This window comes from Sus scrofa, chromosome 5 (assembly GCF_054392235.1).
Source record: "Sus scrofa isolate SSC_HxYL_T2T_F1_AM1 chromosome 5, Sscrofa_HxYL_maternal_Yorkshire_Landrace_v2.0, whole genome shotgun sequence".
Taxonomy (NCBI): Eukaryota; Metazoa; Chordata; class Mammalia; order Artiodactyla; family Suidae; genus Sus; species Sus scrofa.
The window spans coordinates 66,260,744-66,287,000 of NC_139387.1; the positions used below are offsets into that span (position 1 = coordinate 66,260,744).

Here is a 26,257-nt window from a genome sequence, read left to right on the forward strand (position 1 = left end):
TGACACAGATGTAGCAGACTGGAAGCTCCTTTAAAACAAGGACCCTGTAATTCCCCTGCAGCCTTATGCTGGATACCAGCCAGACACCCAACTAGCCCTTTCTAACTATGCCTGAAAGCAGCTGCTTTTCCCATTCATACCTTAAGTTTATCAGCCAATGAATGTTTACAGCTTAGTATTTAAAATTTATTTAGGTAAAACCATAATTTAAAAAAAAAAAAGTCTTAGCATCTAACATTTACTTGGGCAGAATAAATAGACTTCCATTAAAAATAACACGTTTCTAACAGCACAGTCCCATTCTGGAGGTTTAAGAGGAAAAATAAAAACAAAAAACCTGGAGCTGCTGCCCAAAGTACTGAATTAGCTCTGGAAGTTGCCATTACCACTAGTTCCTCCTTAAAGAATATTCCATCCATTATCTGCAACTTGCAGGTGCCAAATCATTTCCCTCATAAAGGCTCAGATTCAAGAGCCAGAAGCTGACCAAGTGGAACCAAAATCCCAGGATCTAGAGACAGAAGACCTTCACCCCCACCCCTGAGATCAAGTTCAGGCTTTTCCAACACTACTTGAGTGAGCCTAGACAAGCCAATTTGCCAAATAACTCATTTTTTTTTTAATTTTCTTTTTTAAATTAAAGTATAACTGATTTGCAATGTTGTGCTCATTTTTTCTTTCCCAAGAAGGGGAAATACCTGTCCCACCTTACCTCATGACAGCATCAAGCTGTCATTAAGTGGAGAGGCTGCTCCAGAGGGTCACTCGCCATCATACCTCCCCCTGCCCTCGCCCAAGTCCCGCCCAAAGTAGAAGGAGCTGGAGACCCTATGGCACATCCTTCGCGGCGCTCGGAAAAGGATGCTAACCTCACCGCCCTTCCCTGGGGACAGCGGCGACGATGCGCGCTCTGACATTCGCCGCCACCGCAGTGCGGGGCCACCATCCCCGCGCGCCTCCAGAGTCCTTTCCTCTGTCTCTCCCAGGCTCGCCCCGCGCTGGTGACCCCCGACCCGCCGAGGGCCCCATGTGCCCCTGGTGAAGCGTGGACCCCAGCCCCCGGGGGTTGCACCGCCTCGCCTCCGCGATCTCGCACCTCCTTCCGGGTTGGGGCCAGGACCCGATCGGCTTCGCCTCCGGAGCCTCCCCTCCCCACCTCCCCAGGCCCAGCGGGGGCTAGGTGGTCGCGAGGCTGCGGCTTCTTACCCGGCAGCTTGAGCGCCCTAGACAGCACGGTCGCCATGGCGGAGGCCCCGGTGCGCGTGCGCGCGCTCGCGTCCTGCCGGGAAGTGTAGTTCCGAGCTCGGGTGCGCGGGGGCCCGGACCTGTAAAGGTGGGAGCAGGGTGGTGAGAAAGGGCAAGTAGGAGATTCCTGGCTTCGGAATCCGCGCCCACGTGCGTGCTCCTCCCGCTCCACGCCCGCCTTCTAGGTGACAGACCCCTTTCTGAGCGGGTATCTTCGCCGCTCTGAGCCTCACTGCCCTGCTCAGTGAAATGGGGACATAATACACCCATAGGCTTGCAATGAGAATGGAATGAGATAACAAATAGTAAAGGAGGCGCAGATTGTGAAATCCATGTGGGCTTTGGAGTCAGACAGACGAGATTTGAATCTTGCCTGCCTGCATCCCTCACTAGCTGGGCCATCTCGGGCAAGTCACTTGGTATGACTAAGCATCAGCTTCATTTTTTAAATGGCGACAGTGCCACCTACTTCGCAAGCCTACTGTGAGGGTGAAATTATATAATCCGTAGGCACCCAGTAAGTGTGTTTTTCTGTTTCTTAGGAAAAAGTCGAGATTTCCTGGAGCTCTAAGCTTCATCTCTTGTTACCAGTTCTTTCCAGGTATCCACTGGCACCCTGCTCAGCAGCTTCTAGCTTGGAGGGTCTAAGGAGGCAAGAACAGACCTCCTTCTTCCCTACAGGCACCAGGAGATCAGCATTTTAGTTCGGGAATGCTGAAGATATTATTTGTCTTAGAACTGAACCTTAGAGGCTCCTTGTTTTACTGAAGAGAAAACATCTGTAAAGATGATGTGACTTCCTAGGGTCAAACAAAAGCTCTCAGATACCTCTCACTTGGACTGCCACATTCTCATGAGACACTGTCATAGGACCATCTCGGGGGGGTGTAAACCCAAAGATTCTCACAGCCACCCCCACCACCCTTTTCCCCATGCAAAAATGGCCCTAACTCCAACAGAGCACAGATTCTGGAGCCAAGCCACATGAGTTCAAATCGAGGCTCAACCATTTCCTAGATGCCTGATCTAGGGCCATTTGCTTAATCTCTCTCTGCCTGGATTTCCTCATCTGCAGTTTAGGGATGAAACAGTTCCTATTCCACAGAGTAGTTCTGAGAATTAGATGGACACATGCAAAGCAGTGCCTGGCATCTATCTAGTAAGTGTTCTCTAAGTGCTGGCTCTTCTTTTTATTAATACTTTGTTAATCTTTGGACAATTTGAAAACTTTAAAAATAATAATAAATTTAATAATACTTTACTATGTTAGTAATTCATTTATTCTTTCAGGATCCTATAATACCTGCAATTTTTTCCTGTTTGCCACTTCTCTGGAGGTATGATTAAAAAACACATTTTACGGAATTCCCATTGTGGCTCAGTGGTTAATGAATCTGACTAGGAACCATGAGGTTGTGGGTTTGATCCCTAGCCTTGCTCAGTGGGTTAAGGATCCAGCATTGCCGTGAGCTGCGGTGTAGGTTGCAGATGAGGCTCGGGTCCCGTGTTGCTGTGGCTGTGGCATAGGCCAGTGGCTACAGCTCCAATTCGACCCCTAGCCTGGGAACCTCCATATGCCACTGGAGCAGCCCTAGAAATGGCAAAAAGACAAAAATAAATAAAAAATAAATAAAAGACATTTTACATCTATGTGGGTCATCTAAGAGATGCGACATCACAGGTCACAGTAAACGAGTAGAGGTTTGCCGAATATCAGATTAGCTAATTGGAACACATTCTTGAGATATGAAGATAGAAAAATAACCTTTAAAGTAAGTAGGATCAGTTTTTGCTGCAGCAGGACAGGAACTTGCTTTTCTTGGAGAGGCGCTGGTGGATTGAAACAGCCAGGTTATACAGGAGAGAAGGAAAGGAGAAAATCTGTCCACTTTTCTTAGTGAAACGTCCCTACTTTTGTAATAAAAGTAAAATAAAATTGTACAAAAGTTGATTAAAACTTTGCTTCAGAGTCCCCCTTGTGGCTCGGGGTTAAGAACCCAACATAGTGTTCGTGAAGATGTCGGTTCAATCCCTGGCCTCACTCAGTGAGTGAAGGATCCAGCATTGCCTCAAGCTGAGGCATAGGTTGCAAATGCAGCTCAGACACTGCATTGCTGTTGCTGCGGTGTAGGTGGGCAGATATGACCCCTAGCCGGGGAACTTGCATATGCCACAGGTACATCTGTAAAAAGAAAAAAACAAACAAACAAACAAAAAACTTTGCTTTGGAGTTCCCTCTGTGGGATTGGTGGTGTCTCTGGAGCACTTGGACGCAGGTTCAATCCTCCACCTGGCATGGTGGGTTAAAGGATCTGGCATTGCCACTGCTGCAACGTAGGTCAAAACTGCAGCTTAGATCTGATCCCTGGCCCAGGAACATCATAGGCCACAGGGCAGCCAAAAAAAAACCAAAACCAAAACAAAAAGCACTTTGCTTCAAATTGTATCATCACCAGAAGCGCCTTTGTGAATACACATACTGATGTGTGGGGACATAAATGTATTTGAGTGTATACGCATCCCATAGACATGGCATCTCTAGACCCCTGACACTTTCTGCTTAATCTCTCTCTCTTTTTTTTTTAGGGCCACACTTGTGGCACGTGGAAGTTCCCAGGCTAGGGGTCTAATTGGAGCTGCAGGCACCAGCCTACACCGAAGCCATAGGAATGTCAGATCTGAGCCATGTCTGTGACCTACACTACAGCTCATGGCAACGCCGGATCCTTAACCCACTGAGCGGGGCCAGGGATCGAACCCACAACCTCGTGGTTACTAGTTGGGTTCATTAACCATTGAGCCACAACAGGAACTCCCCTATGGCTAATCTTTATGGCATTTCTCCTCTCCTCATCATCATCCCAGCTTTGCCCAAATGATCTTCAGGGAGAAGCAGACGTCAAGGAACCCCTTGCAGCTCCCTAACCTTTCTCCTCTTTGACACTCTTGCCCCCTCAGGAAGTCACCCTCATTCCCTCCACAATTTTTTCCAATGTAACAGAGGAACCACAGCTAAGAACAGTGGTTCTCACATTTACTCTACTTTTCTTCAATTAAAGAATAAAATTCAAAGCAGCCACCAAATGAATTGGGATCCTTGCCTTTTACTTAAAGAAAACATGTGAGTTCCTCTCTAGTCACCTGGCTGATTGGACCAGAGTGCTTTTGCTGGCCAGACACCTGCTGAAGGCACCCTGGAACATGCAATCACCCTGGCTTCCTGACTTCCCAACTTGGCTTACCTCCCGGAGGAGTGAAACCAGGGGCCTGGAGAGGCAAGCCTTCGGATAGCCCACCCTGCCTGACTGCTGTATACCTACTATGAAGAGAAGAAATACTATTTCTGAAGGTCACAACTGAAGCCAGAAGAGCCTCTTCTAGTCTCACTATTTTGAATCTGCAGTGGGAGTATTTTCCTTCAACCTTCCGTGGTTCCAATACCTTGCAGCAGGAACCCATATTTGCTGGTTCTTATTACCTTTGTGGTATCCCAAGAACTGCCCAAAACTCCAAGTACAGAATGTGAACAAAAGGAAACCCCCCCTACACTGTTGGTGGAAATGTAAGTTGGTATAACCACTATGGAAAACAGTATGGGGTTTCCTCAGAAAACTAAGGATAGGGTTACTGTATGATCGTGGGCAACAAAATAATGCCATTTGTGGCAACGTGGATGGATCTAGAGATTATCATCCTAAGTGAACTAAGTCAGGAAGAGAACAACAAACACCATATGCTATCACTTATATATGGAATCTAAAACATGGCACAAATGAACCTATCCACAAAACAGAAACAGATTCACAGACATAGAGAACAGACTTGTGGTTGCCAAGGGGTGGGGGCAGGGAGAAGGATGGACTACGAGGTTGGGGTTAGCAGGTGGAAACTGTTAGACAGAGAGGGGATAAACAACAAGATAATACAGTATAGCACAGAGAACTGTATTCAATATCCTGTGATAAACCATAGTGAAAAAGAATATAAGAAAAGAATAGGAGTTCCTGTTGTGGCTCAGCAGGTTAAGAACCTCACTGGTGTTCATGAGGATGTGAGTTTGATCCCTGACCTTGCTCAGTGGGTTATAGCCACAAGCTGCGGTGTAGACCGCAGATGCGGCTCAGGTCCTGGTTGCTGCAGCTGTGGTGCAGGCTAGCAGCTGTAGCTCCAATTTGATCCCTAGCCTGAGACTTTAGACCTTCCACATGCCTTGGGTTCGGCCCTAAAAAGCAAAAAAAAAAGCAGGGCTGATGTCATAGGATCCTTGACACTTGCCTCTCACCCCCAAACCTTTGCTGAGAACCTCTTTTGCTTTTCTCCATCTCCATGCTCTCCCTGCTATTCCTTGCTGTTTGCTACCATATTTTCTTTTTTATTTATGAGGAAATGAAGTTTTTACCCCAGAAAGGCAATGTTTATTTAACATTGGAAAAAAAATCAATGAATGCAATTCAACACATTATCACCATGCGGTACAGTAGAAAATTAACAGAACACTGTAAACCAGCTACCATAGTTTCTTTTTGCTTTTTTGATCTCATATGTAGTGCTTCCCAATTCTTTCTCTTTGGCACCCCTGTAGTAGACCATACTACTCTAAGTCCAAGGGGGGTCTGCCAGTGAGTGCAGACTTGACCAGCCCTTGCCGAGGGGTGTGGGAATGGCCACTTGTGCAGGGGCTGAGGAGCCTCCTGGGAGAGCTTAACCTGACACATCGTGGCAAGTTCTAATTCAGGACAAGAAGCTCAGCTCAGGAGCAAAGATTTCATCACTAGAAGAGACGGGCAGTTCTGCGGAAACAGAGCCTGAACGCCCTGCCCACATCCTAGAACTCAGGTTGTATCCTGTAAAGAATAGGGGGAGTAGCATAGCAGAAACCAGGGAAATGGAGCTCACCAAACTGTTTCCTTTTCTTCCTGGGCCCCTACCTTCCTGGCACACATATTTGTCTGAGTTCTGGCCAAATAAATGTGGGCAGAAGTCACATAGACCACCTCCAGGACTGGCCCACAAAACTTCCTCCGTGATCAGGCGATGCAGATGAGCCAGTAGGGGCCTCCAAAGCCCTAGAGACAGGAAGCCCAAGGCAGAAGGGAGCTGGGTCTCCGAATGCCCTGGAGGAATAGGGTCTCAGGGCTGCTTATGCCCACCCTCACCTTGGCTGTGATTGGAGCAGAAATGAATGAATTCCAGTTCTTTAAAATCACTGAACTTTTGAGGTTGTTGATGATAGCAATCACCTTGCCCCGGTTGACTCACCTGGTAAAAGTACAAAGATTGTTTAATGAAAATACTGCCTTTGACCTTGAAGAATAGGCAGCATAGCCTTTATTTTTTTTTTTTAATAAAATGTAACACAAGAAGACTGAGATAGTCTTCCCATTGCACTGAACAGCTTTGACCTTCTAAAAGCACTAAAATATGAAGTGGCATTGACTGGTGGGAGGCACAGGGAAGAGTAACAGTATTTGAAAGAAGGCAGAAGTGGCCGTGAGCATTGGAAGTTCCAGTGGTGCCAAGATGGAGAGGTGGCAGCCGCCACGGACACAGTACTCATGCCAAGGGGAAGTGGTGAAAGCAAGTGGGAGGGCCAGGACCAGCAGAAGTGGCCACAGTGTCTAGGGAACAGTAAGTGTCAGATAATCAGATTGGTTCATGAGCCCATGTAGGACACTTGGAGTTTTTGTTTTTGTTGTTGTTGTTTTTAAGGCCACATCCAAGGCATATGGAAGATCCCAGGCTAGGGGTCGAACCAGATCTACAGCTGCTGGCCTCCGCCACAACCACAGCAATGCTGGATCCCCTACACACTGAGCGAGGCCAGGCATCGAACCTGCATCCTTATGGATACTAGTCGGATTCCTTTCCACTGCACCACAATGGGAATGCTCTGAGATTTTTTTTTTAATAGTATAGTTTATTTTCAATGTTGTGTTACAGCGAAGTGATTCAGTTATACATACATATATATATATATGTGTGTGTGTGTATATATTCTTTTTTTTTTTTTTTTCCTTTTTAGGGCTGCACCTGGGGCATATGGAGGTTCCCAAGATAAGGGTCAAATTGGAGCCACAGCTGCCTGCCACTCTATGCCACAGCCACAGCAACTCGAGATCCAAACCACATCTACAACCTACACCTCGGCTCAGGGCAACCCCAGATCCCCAACCCACTGAGCGAGGCCAGGGATCAAGCCCAAATTCCCATGGATACTAGTCAGATCCGTTTCCACTGAGCCACAACAGGAACTCCAGCCTTGCATTTGGATCAGGAAGTTCCGAAAAGGGCAAGTTCAAGGGGGCATATTCATGTCTCATCACAGAGAATCTCACTCTACCACCAGGAGCCGCACAGCTTATCACAAAGACAAGCAGGTTTCTTATTCCCAGAGCATCCTCCAACAAAACACAAGGGCTCATCCAGGTTAGAATCATGTAGACTTCCGGTCTATAGAACTTTCTAGGGAGTTTCCTAGTGGTCTAGTGGTTAAGGATCTCCAGGATTGTCACTGCTGTGGCTTGGGTTCAATCCCTGGCCCCAGAACTTCCACATCCCATAGGTGCAGCCAAAAGAAAAAAAAAAAGAAATGAGCTTTCTAGACCACTTTCTAGACAAGTCTAGTCTCCACTATAAAATGCTTTCCGGGCCCTGAGATTGAAACAAAGTCTCTTTAGCAAGTCTCTGGCTAGAACGTGTATTTAAGAACGACAGTGTAATTAAGGACAGATCCACCCAGGCTAGCGTAGCCCTCCTTCCTCTCAGCCCTCGTCACAGCCTGTTCATTTGTTTACCATTTACTGAGAACTTATCTGATCAGTGTCAGGAGAAGACACTGACTGCGTTGGACCATTTCCAACCTTCATCCAAAACCCAGTCTTGGAGCTCCTGTTGTGACACAGCGGAAACGAATCCAACTAGGAACCGTGAGGTTGTGGGTTCGATCCCTGGCCTCGCTCAGTGGGTTAAGGATCCGCCGTTGCCGTGAGCTGTGGTATAGGTCACAGACGCAGCTTGATCCCGAGTTGCTGTGGCTCTGGCATAGGCCGGTGGCTACAGCTCCGATTAGACCCCTAGCTTGGGAACCTCCATATGCCACGGGAGCAGCCCAAGAAATGGCAAAAAGACAAAACAAAAAACAAACAAAAAAAGTACTTGGGGGGCTAGGGGCAGTGTTTACTCAGTTGTTTAAATGCTGTGGCGTGATCAAAGTAGGAAAGACTAGGTGTGGCCTGCTGGCTTTCAGAGCATGCGTTTTGGTCCACTCTGCTGTGGCTTAAGGAGCTGCCGTTTTCCTGCTCTGCCAGACTAAGCCTCTCCAATTCAAAGAGGGAATTTGCAAGCCCCTTGGGACATAGATCTAAGCCCTGTCATTTAGTCTAGGTTTCATTTAATAGTGAAGCTGGGAGTTCCCGTCGTGGCGCAGTGGTTAACGAATCCGACTAGGAACCATGAGGTGGTGGGTTCGGTCCTTGCCCTTGCTCAGTGGGTTAACGATCCGGCGTTGCCGTGACCTGTGGTGTAGGTTGCAGACGTGGCTCGGATCTTGTGTTGCTGTGGCTCTGGCATAGGCCGGTGGCTACAGCTCCGATTGGACCCCTAGCCTGGGAACCTCCATATGCCGCGGGAGCGGCCCAAAGAAATAGCAACAACAACAACAACAAAAAAAAAAGACAAAAAAAAAAAAATAGTGAAGCTGATATTTTTATCTCCATCTGTCCAACTCATTGGTCTATTCTCCATTTAATCAGAGCTATGCGGGGAAGCAGGGTATTAATGTATTGGCCCACAAAGCCTTCAGCAATCTTAAACGTTCTTTCTGTGTATCTCCGCTTGATGGCTGTGAGGTTTTGTTCTCCTCTCAATAGTAGGTTTTTCCACTATTATTATCTCTTCTTCCTGCCCTATCTTGGATTCTTCCCCAAGCTACTTTCTTCCTCTCTAGTCCAGCCTTTAATTCCCACACTAGGACCTGCAGATACCTCAGTGTGGAGCCGGAGACCCTAATCCAGCCCCATGGTGATTCTTTCTTCTCGTGGGAAGTAGATGGGATTAACAGACCATTCCTAATTATTTTTCTTTTCTTTTCTTTTTTGCCATTTCTAGGGCTGCTCCTGCAGCATATAGAGATTCCCAGGCTACGGGTCTAATCAGAGCTGTAGCCACTGGCCTACACCAGAGCCACAGCAACGCGGGATCCAAGCCGCATCTGCAAATTACACCACAGCTCACGGCAACATTGGATCCTTAACCCACTGAGCAAGGCCAGGGATCAAACCCGCAACTTCATGGTTCCTAGTCGGATTCATTAACCACTGAGCCACAATGGGAACACCCCTAATTATTGTTCTTGAACAAGATGCAATGAGATTCATAAACCTCTGCCCAGTAGCCAGGCTGTATATCTGACACAAGGGCCAGGATTTTTTACAACTTCACCACTAATAGCCCCTCTTTATGGAAAAACCTTGTTTGTACATTTCTCTGTTTCTAAGAGGATGAGGATAAACGCGTCCCTTCAGGACCCAAATGAAGCAGAGGATAGGATGGGAGAGCTGCATGGGCCCATAGTACCCGCTCTGAGCGAAGTTACACGTGGAATGTCACCAGGACCACCGGAAACTTTAAGGAAGACATCCTCAGGCAGAGGACAGGAGCCACAAAGGTCACCAGGATAATGGGAAATCCTCCAACGGCCTCTGCTCTTGGGGTCTGAAATTTCTGTCTCAAATCAAAAGGCATTGGCATTCCTGCCATGGCACTCTGGCTTAAGAATCTGACTGTAGCGGCTCGGGTCACCGCCAAGGTGCAGGTTCCATCCCTGGCCCGGCACAGTGGGTTAAAGGACATGGTGTTAATGCAGCTGCAGCTTGGATTCATTCCCTGGCCTGGGAACTTCCATATGCCACGAGTGCAGCCATAAGATTTTTTTAAGAAAGATCAAAAGCATCAAAGTACAGTCTAGCTGAGAAAGGGCCCTTGCCCTAATTTTGAAAGAGCCTAAAAATAAAACCAAGGAGGATTTCTTAGAGGGAGGACGTGGGGTGGGGTTAGTCCTCCATGACAGTAGACATATTTATTCTTAATTCTCTTTTTCATCTTAAAGACCTCGGGGTTATTTTTTTTGTGGCAGTGGTGGTAGTGGGTTTCTTTTTTTTCCTTCCTTCCTTCCTTTCTCTCTCCCTCTTTCCTTCCTGCCTTTTTTTTTTTTCTATCAATAGCTTTAAAGACTATAAGTAGGATTCTTAGAGAAATGTACATGAAGCTATTCTCTTATGACCATCACAAATACTCCATTTGCATTCTACCACCCTCTGCCCTCCAAGGTAAGATTTTATTCTGTTATTCAGGAGGTTTATTTTTATGTTTCACTTTAATATCTTGGCCTTCCACTTAGGAAAATCTGTTGTCTTATTCCAGAGATTTTTATTTATAAAAAGCTCATCTCTCGTTCCCTGATAAAACCTTATAAGACAAGTAGATTTCTGATAGAGGACATTTTCAGATAATGCTAACTTGTTCTTTCAGAATACAAATTTCTTTCTACCTCGGCCTTCAATACTTAATGATCGACTTCTCTTATTGAGAAAAATCTGTGTATATATTCTTTCTTTCACCTTGTCATTAGGGACAGAAATACTAGAAGCTGAAGAATTTCATTTCAATATCCTTCAGCTTTATGTTTTATAAGTTTTTCCATGCGGAATAATAGTTTAATTTTCAATCTGTCTTCCATCACATCATTATCCAGGTTTTAAAATATTTATCACGTGGATGATACACTATCTCTTCCAATTTCTAGTACATGGTAAACTACTTGTTCTTAAGGGTTTTCTTGTTTTGTTTTTGTCTTTTTGCTTTTTCTAGGGGCACTCCCTCAGCATATGGAAGTTCCCAGGCTTATGGAAGTCCAATCAGAACTGTAGCCACTGGCCTATGCCAGAGCCACAGCAACGTGGGATCCGAGCTGCGTCTGCAACCTACACCACAGCTCCCGGCAACGCTGGATCCTTAACCCACTGAGCAAGGGCAGGGATCGAACCCTCAACCTCATGGTTCCTAGTCAGATTGCGCCACGACAGGAACTCTTTAAGTTTTAATTTTAAGGAAAACATTTGGCAAAAAAAATTTAGCTTACAGTGGAATAATAAGCAAAAAAATCTTTTTTAATCTTAATCTCACTCAATGTATTTGTCGCAGATGCTCATCCACCAACTTTAATTTCATGCCTTCTATGTAAATCCAGCATGACCATTTCAAACTAAAGGGCGGTACAGGCTTCACGTTGAGCAAAGGGAACTTTTGTTTGGGGACCTTATGCCTCGGGGCACTCTAGGCTTTGACGTGTGTGAACTGGAGTTTGGCACGTGCCATCAGCCTCTACACAGATTAAATCATAAACCACTACAGCTGCTGACTTGCAGCACCTCCTGAGCAGAGCTCAGGGTGGAGATAGGAATGAGGGACTCTGTGCTCTGGGAAAACTGAAAGAACAGGTCTTTAGATAGTTAGATATTTTTAGGAGAAGGTTTTATGTACCCAATTCTTGCATCTCCTATCTAGAAAAACACTAAAATCTAGAGTTCCCATTGCGGCACAGCGGAAGTGAATCCAACTTGTATCTGTGAGGACACAGGTTTGATCCCAGGCCTCTCACTCAGTGGGTTGGGAAATCTGGCATTGGCCTGAGCTGTGGTGTAGGTCACAGATGCTCCTTGGATCCTGCGTTGCTGTGGCTGTGGTGTAGACTGGCAGCTGTAGCTCTGATTCAACCTCTAGCCTGGGAACTTCCATATGCCGTGGGTGTGGCCCTAAAAAAAAAAAAAGAAAAGAAAACTACTAAACTCCTCATGGTGATGTCTGCTCTTTGTGACTAGTAGTAACCTTTGCAAGACCAGCAATGAACTTGTACAATGTGTGCCTGGCTGCATGTACCTCCCCTCCCCTTCATCATAGACGCTGACACTATTCCCTCTGCTTCTCTGGGGCCGTATTTCACAGTCAGCTGCAAATGCAGCCACCTCCAGGCATGAGCCCCAAGGGCTATGAAAACTCAGGATACTGCCCCCCTCATAGCTGAGGTGCATATCAAATGAATGATTTCAGTGCACCCAGACTTCTTTTGTTCCTGCTCCCTGCCCTTTGCAAAAACTCCTATATATCCGAGCTCTGCCGTAGCCTCCAAGGAGCGGTTTCTCAGGGCGACCTGAGTTGCTGCATCCATGGCTTAAGTCCTAATTTTACCCCAAATAAAACTGAAGTCTCAACTTCCAGGTTGTGCACCTTTTCTAAGTTGACAAGTGTCTTCTTGGAAATGCTCTAAGCCCCTCCAGCACTTGGGCCATTCAGAGGGTGCTGCCCCTGCTGGCCCCTATTTCCCTCCTTGGGGGAGCTCTCTGGCCCTGCCTCCACCCACATGCCTATGAATTTTGCAAGACATTTGCTCTCGTTGTTGTTGTTGTTTGTTTGGTTTGGTTTAGTTTTTTTGTTTTGTTTTTTGCTTTTTAAGGCATATGGAGGTTCCCAGGCTAGGAGTCTAATCAGAGCTATAGCTGCCAGCCTACACCACAGCTACAGCAACGCCAGATCCGAGCCGCGTCTGTGACCTACACCACAGCTCATCACAACACTGGATCCTTAACCCACTGAGCAAGGCCAGGGATCGAACCTGCAACCTCACGGTTCCTAGTCAGATTTGTTTCCACAGTGCCACAACAGGAACTCCTGCAAGCCATTTTAAGTCAAACTATTTATACGGATGAAGCCCTGCTAGAAATATTTCCAGAAGTCCTCCCTGCCCCTCTCCTTGCCCATAGTCTCTCCATGGCAACAGACCCACCCCATCTCACTCCCTCCCATCCCTGTGTCCAGTGTCAGCTCCCCCTGAAGGGGATTTGGGTTGTGTGTTTGTTTCTTTTAATAGGGTTGGGAGGGATCTCGGAGGTCTGCAAATCTAATCCCCACTGAGTAGGAATTGCTTCTGTAATCCCTGGTCACTTCATCTCTGTGTGGACATTATCCTCAGCTCCTAAGAGCTTGTGGTGTGCAGCTGAAATCCAGGGCGGCGTAGTGTTGTGGTTGCTACCCACGACCACCACCCAGCAATCTAATTTTCCCTGCCAGAGCCACAACAAACGAGGCCTAATCCCCATCCCATATGGTGATCCTTAAAACGCCTGAAAGACGGAGGCAGGGTTCTTAAGAAATTTTCTTGAAGTTATTTCCTCCTTTCTATCAAAATTATTTTCCTCCCCCTTCCCCTTCTCTTTCCCTTGAGTGAGTACAAGAAGTTTTGTCTCCTGATACAAGAGGTTTCCTTTGACATTAATTTCTCCTTCACCAATCAAGCCTCACATTCCTGGAGTTCCTGTCACGGTGCAGCAGAAACGAATCTGACTAGGAACCTTGAGGTTGCGGGTTCGATCCCTGGCCTCGCTCAGTGGGTTAAGGATCTGGCGTTTCTGTGAGCTGTGGTGTAGGTTGCAGATGCAGCTCGGATCTGGCCTTGCTGTGCCTGTGCTGTGGCGATGTAGCTCCTATTAGACCCCTAGCCCGGGAATCTCCATATGTGGCAGGAGCATGTGGCCCTTAAAAAAAAAAAAAAAAAGCCTCATATTCCTTAGGGAAACAGCTTTTTTGTGTGGAATTAATTCCTCCTCCCCCTCACAAATGTTTTCTCACCCTGCTTGGGGTTAAAATCTTTAAAGGCCTTAGACATGTATTCTAAGAGCTGAAAATGTGGATGCAACTAGAGATTCTCATACACTAAGTGAAATAAGTCAGAAAGAGAAAGACAAATACCATATAATATTGTTTGTGTGTGGAATCTAAAATATGGCACAAGTGAACCCAACCAAAGAATAAAAACAGACTCACAGAGAATAGACTTTTGGTTGCCAAAGTGGGGAAGGAGGAAGGAGTGGGATGGATGGGGAGTTTGGGGTTGCTAGATGCAAACTATTACATTTAGAGTGGGTAAGCAACGAGGTCCTACTGTACAGCACAGGGAACTATATCCAGTCTCTTGGGATAGAACCTGTTGAAAGATAATGTAAGAAAGGGAATGTATATGTGTATATCTGACTGGGTCACTTTACTGTACAGTAGAAATTGGCACAATGTTGTAAATCAACTATATTTTAATTTTTTAAATATTGAAAAAATAAAATAAAGGCTAAAAATGTCCAGTGAAGAGCAAGAATGAATTAGGTAGAGAAGAGAACGTACCTGAAGCTGCTATGGACTATGACGTCACAGAACTCTCTCCTTGTTTCTTTTTCTGGGGTAACCTGAAAGACGTGAGGTTTTGTTCTCATGCGTAAGAATGAAGCTCTCTTCTTCACTAGGCCAACTTTAAATAAGAGAAAGCACCTTAGACAAAGGATTTTTTTTTTGCATGATTTTTTTCTGCCTCTCCCATATATTGCCTTACAAATCCTTTCTCTAGGATCTTTTTAATTTGTTTGTTTGCTTGTTTGTTTGTTTTGCTTTTTAGGGCTGAACCCTCGGCATATGGAGGTTCCCAGGCTTGGGGTCCAATTGGAACTGCAGCTGCCAGCCTACACCACAGCTACAGCAACGCCAGGTGCCAGGTTCAAGCCAAGTCTGTGACCTACACCACAGCTCACAGCAACGCTTAACCCATTGATCAGGGCCAGGGATCAAACCCATGTGCTCATGGATATTAGTCAGATTCATTTCCGCTGCGCTACAACGGGAACTCGGGATTTAAAAAAATTTTTTTAAATTATTTATTTATTTGTCTTTTTTTTTTTTTTTTCCTCGTCTTTTTAGGGCCACACTAGTGGCATATGGAGGTTCCCAGGCTAGGGATAAAACCAGAGTACAGCTGCCGGCCTCTGCCACAGCAACACAGGATCTGAGCTGAATCTGCAACCTACACATAGCTCACAGCAACCCTGGATCCTTAACCCACTGAGTGAGGCTAGGGATCACACCTGCATCCTTCATGAATAATAGTCAAATTTGTTTCTGCTGAGCCACAATGGGAACTCTGGGTTTTTTAAATTTTAATCCTACATTTTCTGTACTCTTATCAAAAAAACTGTTGAATATATTTTCCTCCCCAGTCTTAAAGATCAGGGATACAAGAGTCTATTTCTTTCTGTTATAAAAAGTATTGCTTTTCACACCTTAGACTTATAGATCTGTGGCTCTATTATCTCTTTTAGTGACAGGACAAAAATTACAAACTGGCAATTGAGAGAAGAGAGACAACTAGGACCAATGTCTGGGTACTACTTATTCAGCTAATATTTATAATGTTTTAATTTTAAAAGAATAAAACAAGGCATAATTCATTTCAATTTGATCTTTCTGTATATCATTTCAATTAAATAAAAATATAATTTACTAATACATATATGAAGTGAATTTTAGCTACTTAAAATAATGACATAGGAGTTCTCATTGTGGCACAGCAGGTTAAGGATCTATAGCTGTCTCAGTGGCAGCGGGGCAGAGCAGTTTTGACCCGCAGGCCTGGCACAGTGAGTTAAGGATCTGGCATTGCTGCAGCTGTGGCATAGGTTGCAGCTGCCACTCGAATTCAATCCTTGGGCTAGGAACTTCTGTATGCTACAGGTGCAGCTGAAAAAAGAAAAAAAAAATGACATAGACCCAAAAGTACTGACATGGGAACATGCCCATCATACATTTCAGAAATAAATCTATTGTATGTATATAAATTGTATGCATGTAAAAATGTTTAATGTGTACAAAAAGGTGCAACAGACTGGATATTTGCATTCCCCTGAAATTCATATGTTGAAACATAATCCCAGATGGGATGGTATTTGGAAATGAGGCCTTGAAAGCCTCATGAATGGGATTGGTCTCCTTCCAAAAGAGCTCCATAGAGCTCCCTCGCCCCTGTGCCACATGAGGACATGGCAAGTAGGCGGCTGTCTATGGACCAGGAAGCGGGCCATCACCAGACACCAAATCTGCTGGAGCCTTGATCTTGGACTTCCCAGCCTCCAGAACCGTGAGAAATAAGTTTCTGTAGTTTATAAGCCACCCAATCCCTAGTACTTCTTTTGTAGCATCCCAAACAGATTAAAACAGGAAAGATAAACACAAAACTGTCAAGAGTGGCTTTCTCTGGGAGGTATGTTACGTTGCATCTGATAAAGGAGAGAACTGTTGCTGAGACCGTTCACTTTTGACTCCATATTCACTTATATTAGTGGATAATGAGCATATATTTTCTGTAAAAAATTTTGAAAGTTGCCACCAGAACAGAAATAAGAAAGAAAATATACTAAGGACATAAAGTCAATCAAGAGAAATTATATAAAACATAGGTGTTAATTTACATTAAATTCTCTTCTGATGTCTATGTCAATTAACCCCAAATGATGTCATCTAGTTTCATTTTATAATCTTACCCTTCCTATTTTTTTGTTTGTCTTTTGTTTTTTTGTTGGAGGGGGTGCAATGCAAAGGAGAAAAAAGTAGTTTTATTGCTTTGCCAGGGAAAGGAGACCACAGCAGGCTAATGCCCTAAAGAATGTGCCCTCCCTTGGGGGAGATTAGGAGGTGATTTTATAGTTTGGGAGTAGAAAATAAGACCACAGATAAGGATGGGGTAGATGTAAGCTTTCATTCTTCTTCAAAGTTGGTGTTTAGTGGCCCCAGGACAGGTTTTTGTGGTCCTCCTATCTGCCTTTCGTCTGTTGGGGGTTTTAGTTCTATAGAAGAACTCAAAGATATCCTGTATATTCCTTGAAAAGGAACTAGGACCCTGCCCCAAGCCTGCACTATTGTTTCTTGATTGTTCTTCCTGTTACCTTTTTTTTTTTTTTTTTTTGTCTTTTTAGGGCCGCACCCTCAGCATATGGAGGTTCCCAGGCTAGGGGTCCAATCAGAGCTGTAGCCACCAGCCTACATCACAGCCACAGCAATTTGGGATCTGAGCCGTGTCTGCGACCTACACCACAGCTCATGGCAACACCGGATCCTTAACCCACTGAACAAGGCCAGGGATGGAACCCACATCCTCATGGATGCTAGTCAGGTTCGTTAACCACTGAGCCACGACAGGAACTCCCATGTTCCTCCTGTTATCTTAATGGTGATCAACTTTAAAGTTGATTGAAATAGTGACTATTTGATATTTGATATTTTATTGAATATTTAATATTTCAATAATGGCTATTGAAATTTGATATTTTTCCCGTGCTTACTATAGTCGAGGGAAATACCTTTTAAGAAGGCATTACACATGTTTATCCATGGTAGAACTTCAGAGTTCTTATACTGACTCTCATAAAGAGTCGATTTTCAATGTTCTCTCTCAGTTTGCAGTTTCCAGCTTTGTTGAATCTTTGTTTTCCTGAACTTAATTCTAATCAGATTCAATCTCTTTGGGATATTTTCATGGGATGTTTGAAAGAAACAATAAACCAGAGTTCACCCATATTTTTCCCTCTTAAAAAAATAAATATTCCTTTCCCTTGTTTAATTTTAAAGCTCAAGTAGAATTTCAGGTTCCTGCAAAGATGGAAAACTGGCACAGAATGCTGGCTCCCTTCCCCAGAATCAAACAAGGAAAAGCTTAAAGAGAACATGAATGCCAGGAACCAATGACATCGACAGTGAGAAGTCCCTGGGGAGGTGGAAACAGTGCACCTGGAAGGCGTGGGCGCAGGTGGGTTGGCTGGAGCCTAGGGCAGAAGACTGGCTGGGAGAAATAGGTTAGTGAAAACAAGTTTACTTCCCTTCTGGCCCATTTCCTGCTCTGTTTTGAGGCAATGACTACCTTCTTGTCCACTAGCAAAATCAGCGAAATAGGGGTTCAGGGGATAAAATCAGGCAAACAAAATTTCAGCTAGAGTTAAGAGTTAATGAAAACAGGAGCCAACTGACTGGCTGGAACATTTACTCTGCCATTCCTTCACTATAATTCCTGACTATTAGCTTGCAAATTAGATGTCCAGCCTGGACCTTGACCTTGAACTCCAGACTTATCTATCCAAAATTGTCCACTCATAACTCTCCTTGGATGTCTAACAGGCATCTCAAACAAAATGTTTCAGTCAGGGAGTTCTCTTCGTGGCTCAGCGGTTAACAAACCTGACTAGGATCCATGAGGATGCCGGTTGGATTCCTGGTCTCGCTCGGTGGGTTAAGGATCTGGTGTTGCCATGAGCTGTGGTGTAGGTTGCAGACTCAGGTTGGAGGTAGCTGCAGCTCTGATTCGACCCCTAGCCTGGGAACTTCCATATGCCGCAAATGCAGCCTTAAAAATCTAAAAAAAAAAAAAAAAATTTTCAGTCAACCTAACTCTTGAATGCCCCCTCCCACCCCTGCAAAAAATCTTTTCTTTTGCTGTCTTCTCCATTGCAGTAAGTGGTAATTCTATCTTTCCAGTTACTAATTCCAAATCTATTGGTGCTACCTTCCATTTAGAAATGGACAAATTCATACAATGGAGCACTATGCAGCTATAGGGAGAAAAAAAAAAGGACTCCTATGTACCACTATGGAATGAAATCCATGATACACAGCTTAGTGAAAAAAGCAGGTACAGTATAAAGTGTATAGTATTCTACCTTTACCTAAAAAAGAAAGAAAAATAAGAAAATGCATGTACTTTCACAAATGGAAGAATAAATTAAAATATAATGGGAAATGGTTACTTTCAAAAGAAAGAAGCAAGTTCAAGGAAACAGGGTTAGAAGCTAATCTTCTCTGAATACACTTGTTTTTATAGCTTTTAACTTAGAAACCATGTAAATGGTTTATGTAATTATAAAACCACATTAAATCAAGATGGGAAAATATTAATCCCTGAAAATTGAAAATAAAAAATCAAATATATTAAGTTATGGCTTAACTATATAGGGAAAAATTAATTTAATAATGTCAAAATACAGCAATATTTGCCTTCCTTTTAGGGCATAGTCTAAGGAAAAATAGAATTGCAAAGTAATCTTAAATTGTATTCACAGGTCATATTGCTAATAACAGAAGTATGGAACTATTATACATACACACATATATATTACAGGATAAAGCAAACAATTTTTTTTTTCTTTTTCAGGGCCACACCTGCAGCATATGGAAGTTCCCGGGGCAGGGGTCGAATCAGAGCTACATCTCCTGGCCTATGCCAAAGCCACAACAATACCAGATCCAAGCCGCATCTGCGACCTACACCACAGCTCACAGCAACGCCGGATCTTTTAACCCACTGAACAAGGCCCGCAATCAGATCTGAATCCTCATGGATACTAGTCGGGTTCTTAACATATTGAGCCACGACGGGAACTCCACAAATAAGTAATTTGCTAATGATGTTCAAAACTGTTATATATACACATAGATGAGCTAAGGCAAATTAAGTAATTATACTAATGAGTAAGAATAAAGAGACACAAACATAAAGAAGATAGGTTTTAAAATGTGATATTTTACTTGAATTGGAAATATGATTATTAACTTCTGAGATATTTTCCTTTTTCATACAGGAATATGTATTTCTAGCTTCTACCTAGAAGCAAGGACCAGCCCAATGAGGACCCCTAGCGCCCAGATTGTATTCTCCAAACACTACTTCCCACGAAAAGGAACCAGAGCTCCCTGGGAAAATAGATGAGTTCCTGTTTAGAGCAGGAATGAGCCTGGAATACCTATCCATACTAGAAAACAAGGAAGCTGTTAAAGCCCACCATGGGCACATCAAAAAGTCCACAGGAGCCAGTTTGAAGAGGTTCCCACAGTCAAAACTGAAACAATTTGAAGGGGCTCCCAGGAGCCAATGATGGAATATTATCAACAGGAATAATAATTGTAGTAGAGTGTAACATATAAAATATGTTAAAATCCATACTTTTATAATGATACTTTTTTAAAAGAAAAAACTTCGATTGGAGCTCTTTTGTGGCTCAGTGGTAACGAACCCGACTAGTATCCATGAAGATGAGGGTTCAATCCCTGGCCCTGCTCAGTGGGTTAAAAGATCCGGCATTGTGGTGAGCTTCGGTGTAGGTCACAGATGATGCTCGGATCGGGGGTTGCTGCGGCTGTGGCATAGGCTGGCAGCTGCAGCTCTGACTGGACCCCTAGACTGGTAACTTCCATATGCTGCAGGTGCAGCCCTAAAAAACCAAAAACCAAAAACAAAAAACCCTCAAAAAAAAAATTTCACTGATCATCTTTAGAGCATTCAAAAGAACCAAATAATTTTTCTAAAAACTGGAAATGCAAGAGGGTTAATACCCATTGGGACCATCCTCACCCAAGAACAGGAGTCAGTATAAACATTCCCTTCTTCTCTTTCAAGCAACAACTCTTATGCACACTCTATGTGACTTTCCAGGGCATCCCCAGCAGGATGAACCTCTAGATCCCCACAGTGGGGTCAACTTGGGAAGGAGCTCTTGGGTTATCTTTTCCTCCTTTCCTGCTCTTCATTCTCCCTTCTTCTGTTCCTTGGAGGATTATTTTCCAAAACAATGATCATCATGAAAATCCTTGTCACAGGCTTCTGCCTTTTTGACGAACCAAGGCTAAAATATTTGGCAGCAAAAGCAGCTCTAGAAAACAGCCCCTCCATAGACAATTCTAGAACTGGGTCACTTATAGGTCAAACACTGGTAAGGACTCCATGACTGGTGATAAGTAAGAAAGACTGTATGGGTTTGGCTGACTTTTGTTCATGGCCTCAAATGCCTTGATGAAAAAATTTAAGATAGGCTCAGGTCAATCAGACAACTCTAGACACACTGTGAAAGTAAGAAAGCCTCCATGGCAGTGTTTAAAGAGGTTCTTATCCTTTTCCATGGGGGGCTGAAAATCAAGTCCAGGATTTAACTGCTTGGCTAACAGAGCACAAAGAATACTAAACAATCGCCTAAAGAGGTCTCACATCAAGATCAATGTCCTGATAGGATGATAGTGAGAATCAGAGACCTAAGATGGGGATGAGCCTAACATGAGCCTAACAACCTTGAACCCTGATATCTTTTAATCTTCCAAGTTGGTAAAAGCAGATCCTTCCCCCTTGTTAAAGGAGAACCACCTCCATTCAAATGGAGACTCCTGGAAGACCTCACCTGAGGCAGGTATTTCACAACATGGTGTTTATTCTTCTCTAGATCTGGCTCCATCTTCTCTACTTGCCTTCAAACCAATGACCAGGAACAAGTCTGAGCACAATCTAAGTGGGAATTCCTTCTCTAGAAGCATTTCACATACACACTCTGTAAATCTGAACACCTGGCCAACATGTAGCAACAGGAACTGGGGCGTGTATAGGAATGGAACTTAAGGATGTTAGACAGGATAAGGGAGCAATTATTATTTATTTAGAGGGATAAATATAAGGCAGGATAAGGGAGCAATTATTGGCATGGGAGCATTCTTTCATGACCTGGAGCTCACTGTCTTGACAAGGACACCTGAAGTCAGTCCCCAAATCCTATTGGGATGACTCTTGGAAGCTTGGAAACAACGCTGAGACAGAAATGCTAAAACTGCCTTGACAGAGTGTTGAGGAGGAAGGTTCAGGAAAGTATAAATGTTAGAATGGTTGTTATATGACTTCTGATACCTAACTAGGTCCCCCAGGAAGGCCCAGAGGGCACTCCATCACAAGAGCAATAAGAGATAACACTGGTAAAGAGGCACGAGCATCTCTGAGAATTCCAGCAATAAACGTGCTCTGTACATTATCACTGAATGCTGGAGATTCTTCTGTGGAGTCAAGCTCTCTATCACCAACTGGAGTGATAGGATACCAGAATAGGCGAGGCCAGATGACCTAATCTAAAGAGTCAAGACGAAGTTCTCTGGTGGTTCAGTGGGTTAAGGATCTGGTGTTGTCACTGCGGTGGCTCAGGTCACGGCTGTGGTGTGGTTTCAATCCCTGCCTTTGATGCCACAGGCACAGTCAAAATAAAAATAAAATAAAGAGCCAGTATGAATATAATTATTAAAATACAGACCAAGGCTGGAGTGATAGTCAAGGTTCCAGTATCTGTGGCAATGGCAGATAGACCATGGCGTTACTAGGAACCATACAGATGGACGACAGATTAGATTATTACTTGGTTTACATAACCACACAAAAATTGAAAGCTAATGAGCAAAAGGCTGATATCAATCACCACACTGGGTACCTGCAATCTCATTTTCCAGTCACAGGACAATTCTGAGACCCAGAGCCAACTGATTGAAGAGGAAGCCTAATCCCCTTGATAAAAGACTTTGCAATGCCATGGCAATAAGCATTTCCCCATTCCTTCCCCAAAACAACATGTAGCCATTTTCCAGACTCTAGGGAAATGGGAATACCCAGACCCATTGCACAGTCTGGGCTGATATGAAGACCAGGGGACCTGACATGCCATCAGAGTCCCCAGGTGAAAGTCAAGAGATAAATGATGTCCTAGCCTACGTTCATCTCTTGGTGGGTACAATGAGTGCACAAACCTACCAACGGTTGTCAGGTTCCTGAGTACACCAGTGGCAAATGGAGGTTCCCAGGATATGGGTCCAATTGGAGCTACAGCTGCCAATCTACACCATAGCCACAGCAACATCAGATCCGAGCCGTGTCTGAGACCTACCCCACAGCTCACAGCAATGCCGGATCCTTAACCCACTAAGCGAGGCCAGGGATTGAACCCACAACTTCATGTTTCCTAGTTGGATTCATTTCTGCTGTGCCATGATGGGAACTCCAGGGATGGTTATACTTAAAAACAGGAAAAACCCCTCAGATTTATTCCTTGATTTGTTCAATAAGAGTCATTATGGTAGAGGGAGTTCCCGCTGTGGCTCAGCAGTAACAAACCCAACTAGTATCCATGAGGATGTGGATGCGGGTTTGATCCCTGGCCTTGTTCAATGGGTTAAGGATCCAGCCTTACTGCGGGCTGTGGTGTAGGTCACAGATGCAGCTCAGATCCTGTGTTGCTGTGGCTGTAGGATGGCGGCTGCTGTTCCGATTCAACACCCAGCCTGGGGGGGGACTTCTATATGCTGCAAGTGCAGCCCTAAAAACCAAAAAAAAAAAAAAAAAAAAAAAAAGTCATTACGGTAGAAATGGTCAGCAAGTGAAAGCCTCTGAAATGACCTGCCCCCTCTTCTAGCCATGATAGAATATCAGAAGGAATACCACATATTAGGAAGAATTACAGAAACCAGTACCACCTTCAAAGAATTAAAGGAGGCAGGGATGGTGCTCCCTATCATATCCCAGCTTAATTTACCTTTCTAATCCTGAAAATAAGAAAAAGAAAAAAGATTGTCAGCTGCTGGTTTCCTACTATAAATCTACGCAAGAGGTAGTCCAGACACAGGTGCTATTCCAGATGTGATACCTTTACTGAACAGAACAACACAGTTTCTGTCACATGGCATACACTACAGACCTGGCAAGTGCATTCTTTTCAATTCCCAGAAATCAGAGGACCAAAAGCTTTTTTTTAAACTTGGGATGGACAGCAGTACTAATTCTCTGTTTTGTCCTTGGGTGTTCTCATTCTCCCAGTCTCTTTCATCATGGAGCTGCACTGTCTCGTTTGCCCGTAATGCAAAGAAGTCAAAGGAAAAGGTCTATCAGGAGCTGAAGGTGTTACTGGCTTCTGCTCCATGCCAACGAGGTAAACCAGCAGATCAGCGATAACTGATGCCCTACACTGACCTTGAGGGCATTTAAAAATGGCTGCTTTTTCTCTTCTGCCTTTTGAATCTCGTATGAATTTCTTTTGTCACCAACCCCAACCTGAAATCACACAGGAAAGTAAATTCTTAGAAATGCAGTTTTAGCTTAGCTAGGGTCACACACCCCATTAACTTTCTTGAGTTTGGGGAAAATTATCGTAAACAATAGTTTTCAAGTTTTATTTTGCAAAAAGTATCATAAGGCATTCTGACTGTCTACCATTACATAATAAATCTCCCCCAAATTAGTGGTTGTATGCCCCAAGTTCAGAAAAGTTAAAAATAAGAAGATGGCAATGGCATATCAGAAAAATCCAACTGTAAAGAAAGCTGGGGCTACAATCTTAATACCAAAGTTGAGTTCAGAGCAAAAATATATATATATTAACAAGATTTTTTCTTTTTTTAAATTTTTAATTTATTATTAAGATTTTTTAAAGCACTTTATAATGACAAAAGATGCAACTCACAGTAAAGCTACAACAATTATGAGTGTCTATGCACCAAATCACATTGTACCAACTATAACACAAACCTGTATGTGATATAAGAATAGGGGAAAACAAAGCAGTGGGGATCTTTAATCTTTTTCCATCCATGAAAGAACAAGTAGATCATTTTTTTCTTCCATGCTTTGACCCCAAAACTCCCCCAGGGTTGCAGAATTACTATAATCAAAAGCAACCACCTACACTACACATGAAAGGGTTTAGTGTTACTTGAAGGTAGACTTTGATAAGTCAAAAATGTGTGTTATAAACTCTAAGGCAACCATTAAAAATTTTTTAAAAATATAATTGATAAACTAAGAGAGTAGACAAGATAGAATAATATAAAATGCTTAATTAAAACTAGAGAAGGCAGAAAATGAAACATCTGGGCCATAAATGGAAAATAGTTACAAATATAATTGATATTCAAGGAAATATATATATATTATGCCATATCCGTGGCATATGGGGGTTTCAGGGCCACATCTGTGGCATATAGGCTAGGGGTTGAATTGGAGCTGTAGCCACCAGCCTATGCCACAGCCACAGTGATGCCAGATCCAAGCTGTGTGTGCAACCTACGCCACAGCTCACAGCAACGTCAGATCCTTAACCCACTGAGCAAGGCTGATCTCAGATGGAACCTGCATCCTCAAGGATACTAGTCAGATTCATTTCTGCCGAGCCACGATGGGAACTCCTCAAGGAAATGTATTGATAAATACACTAATTAAAAGAGACTGTCAGAATAAGAAAAACAAGACAACTTTATATTGTCTACAAGACAAGAGATTCACTTTAATTATAAAGACACAGATAGATTAAAAGTAAAGGGATGGAGAAATATATTTTTATTCATCCCTTTACTTTATATAATGCTAATATTAACCAAAAGAATGCTAGAAGAGCTTATTAATTTCTTTCTTCTTCTTCTTCTTCTTCTTCTTTTTTTTTTTTTTTTTTTTTTTGGTCTTTTGTCCTTTTAGGGCTGCACCCATGGCATAAGGAGGTTCCCAGGCTAGGGGTCTAATCAGAGCTGTAGCCGCCGGCCTACACCACAGTCACAGCAACACTGGATCCTTAACCCACTGAGCAAGGCCAGGGATTGAACCCACAACCTCATGGTTCCTGGTTGGATTCTTTTCCACTGAGCCATGACGGGAACTCCGAACTTATTAATTTCAAACATATTTCAGAACAAGGAAAATTTTTAGAGATAAAAAAGGGTACTGCATAATGATAAACGGGTCAGTTCTCTAAAAAGATGTACCAATATTAAAGGTGTTCAAGTTCAAGCTGAATGGAGAAACAGACAAATCAACTATGATGGTTGGAGACTTCAACATCTTTCTGTAAGAAATTGATAAATCAAGGAGGCTGAAAATTAATATGGATATAGATGACCTATTGATCACTGGATCTAATTAACATTTATAGCTTATTCCATCAAACAATAGCAGCAATACACATTCTTCTCAAACTCACCTAGGACATACACCTCAAAAGAATACATTCTGGGATATAAGACATATCTTAACAAATTTAAAAGACCAGAAAATCACACAAAAGAATTTTTCAAACCATGGTGGGATTAAATTAGAAATTAATAGTAGAAAAACAACTGAAAAATTCTCCTAAATATGTGGAAATTAAACAATATACTTCTAAATAACACAAATCAAGGAAGAAGCTCAAGAGAGGAGTTCCCTCCTGGTGGCTCAGCAGGTTAAGGATCTGGCATTGTCACTGCTGTGGCTCAGGTGACTGCTTTGGCGCAGGTTCAATCCCTGGCCCAGGAAGAGAAATTTTTAAATTCTTTGAGCTAA

The 26,257-nt window shown here is 43.6% G+C and overlaps 1 protein-coding gene and 1 long non-coding RNA gene across 6 annotated transcripts in view; both read right to left on the minus strand.

Annotated features, from left to right (window-relative positions):
- FAM234B (family with sequence similarity 234 member B) overlaps nt 1-1,277 on the minus strand; it is a 42,076-nt gene extending 40,799 nt beyond the window's left edge. For 4 of the 5 annotated variants that reach the window (XR_014845256.1, XM_085024607.1, XM_021091036.2 and 1 more), the window contains exon 1: nt 1,207-1,262. Coding sequence is in view for 4 of the 5 variants with exons in the window: in XM_085024607.1 (XP_084880733.1) it covers nt 1,207-1,243 (37 nt within the window). In the remaining variant the exon portion in view is untranslated. 5 annotated transcript variants of the gene reach the window in all.
- Nucleotides 1-26,257, minus strand: part of LOC146403400 (uncharacterized) — a 1,275,680-nt gene that overhangs the window by 1,011,689 nt on the left and 237,734 nt on the right. The window lies entirely within an intron of this gene.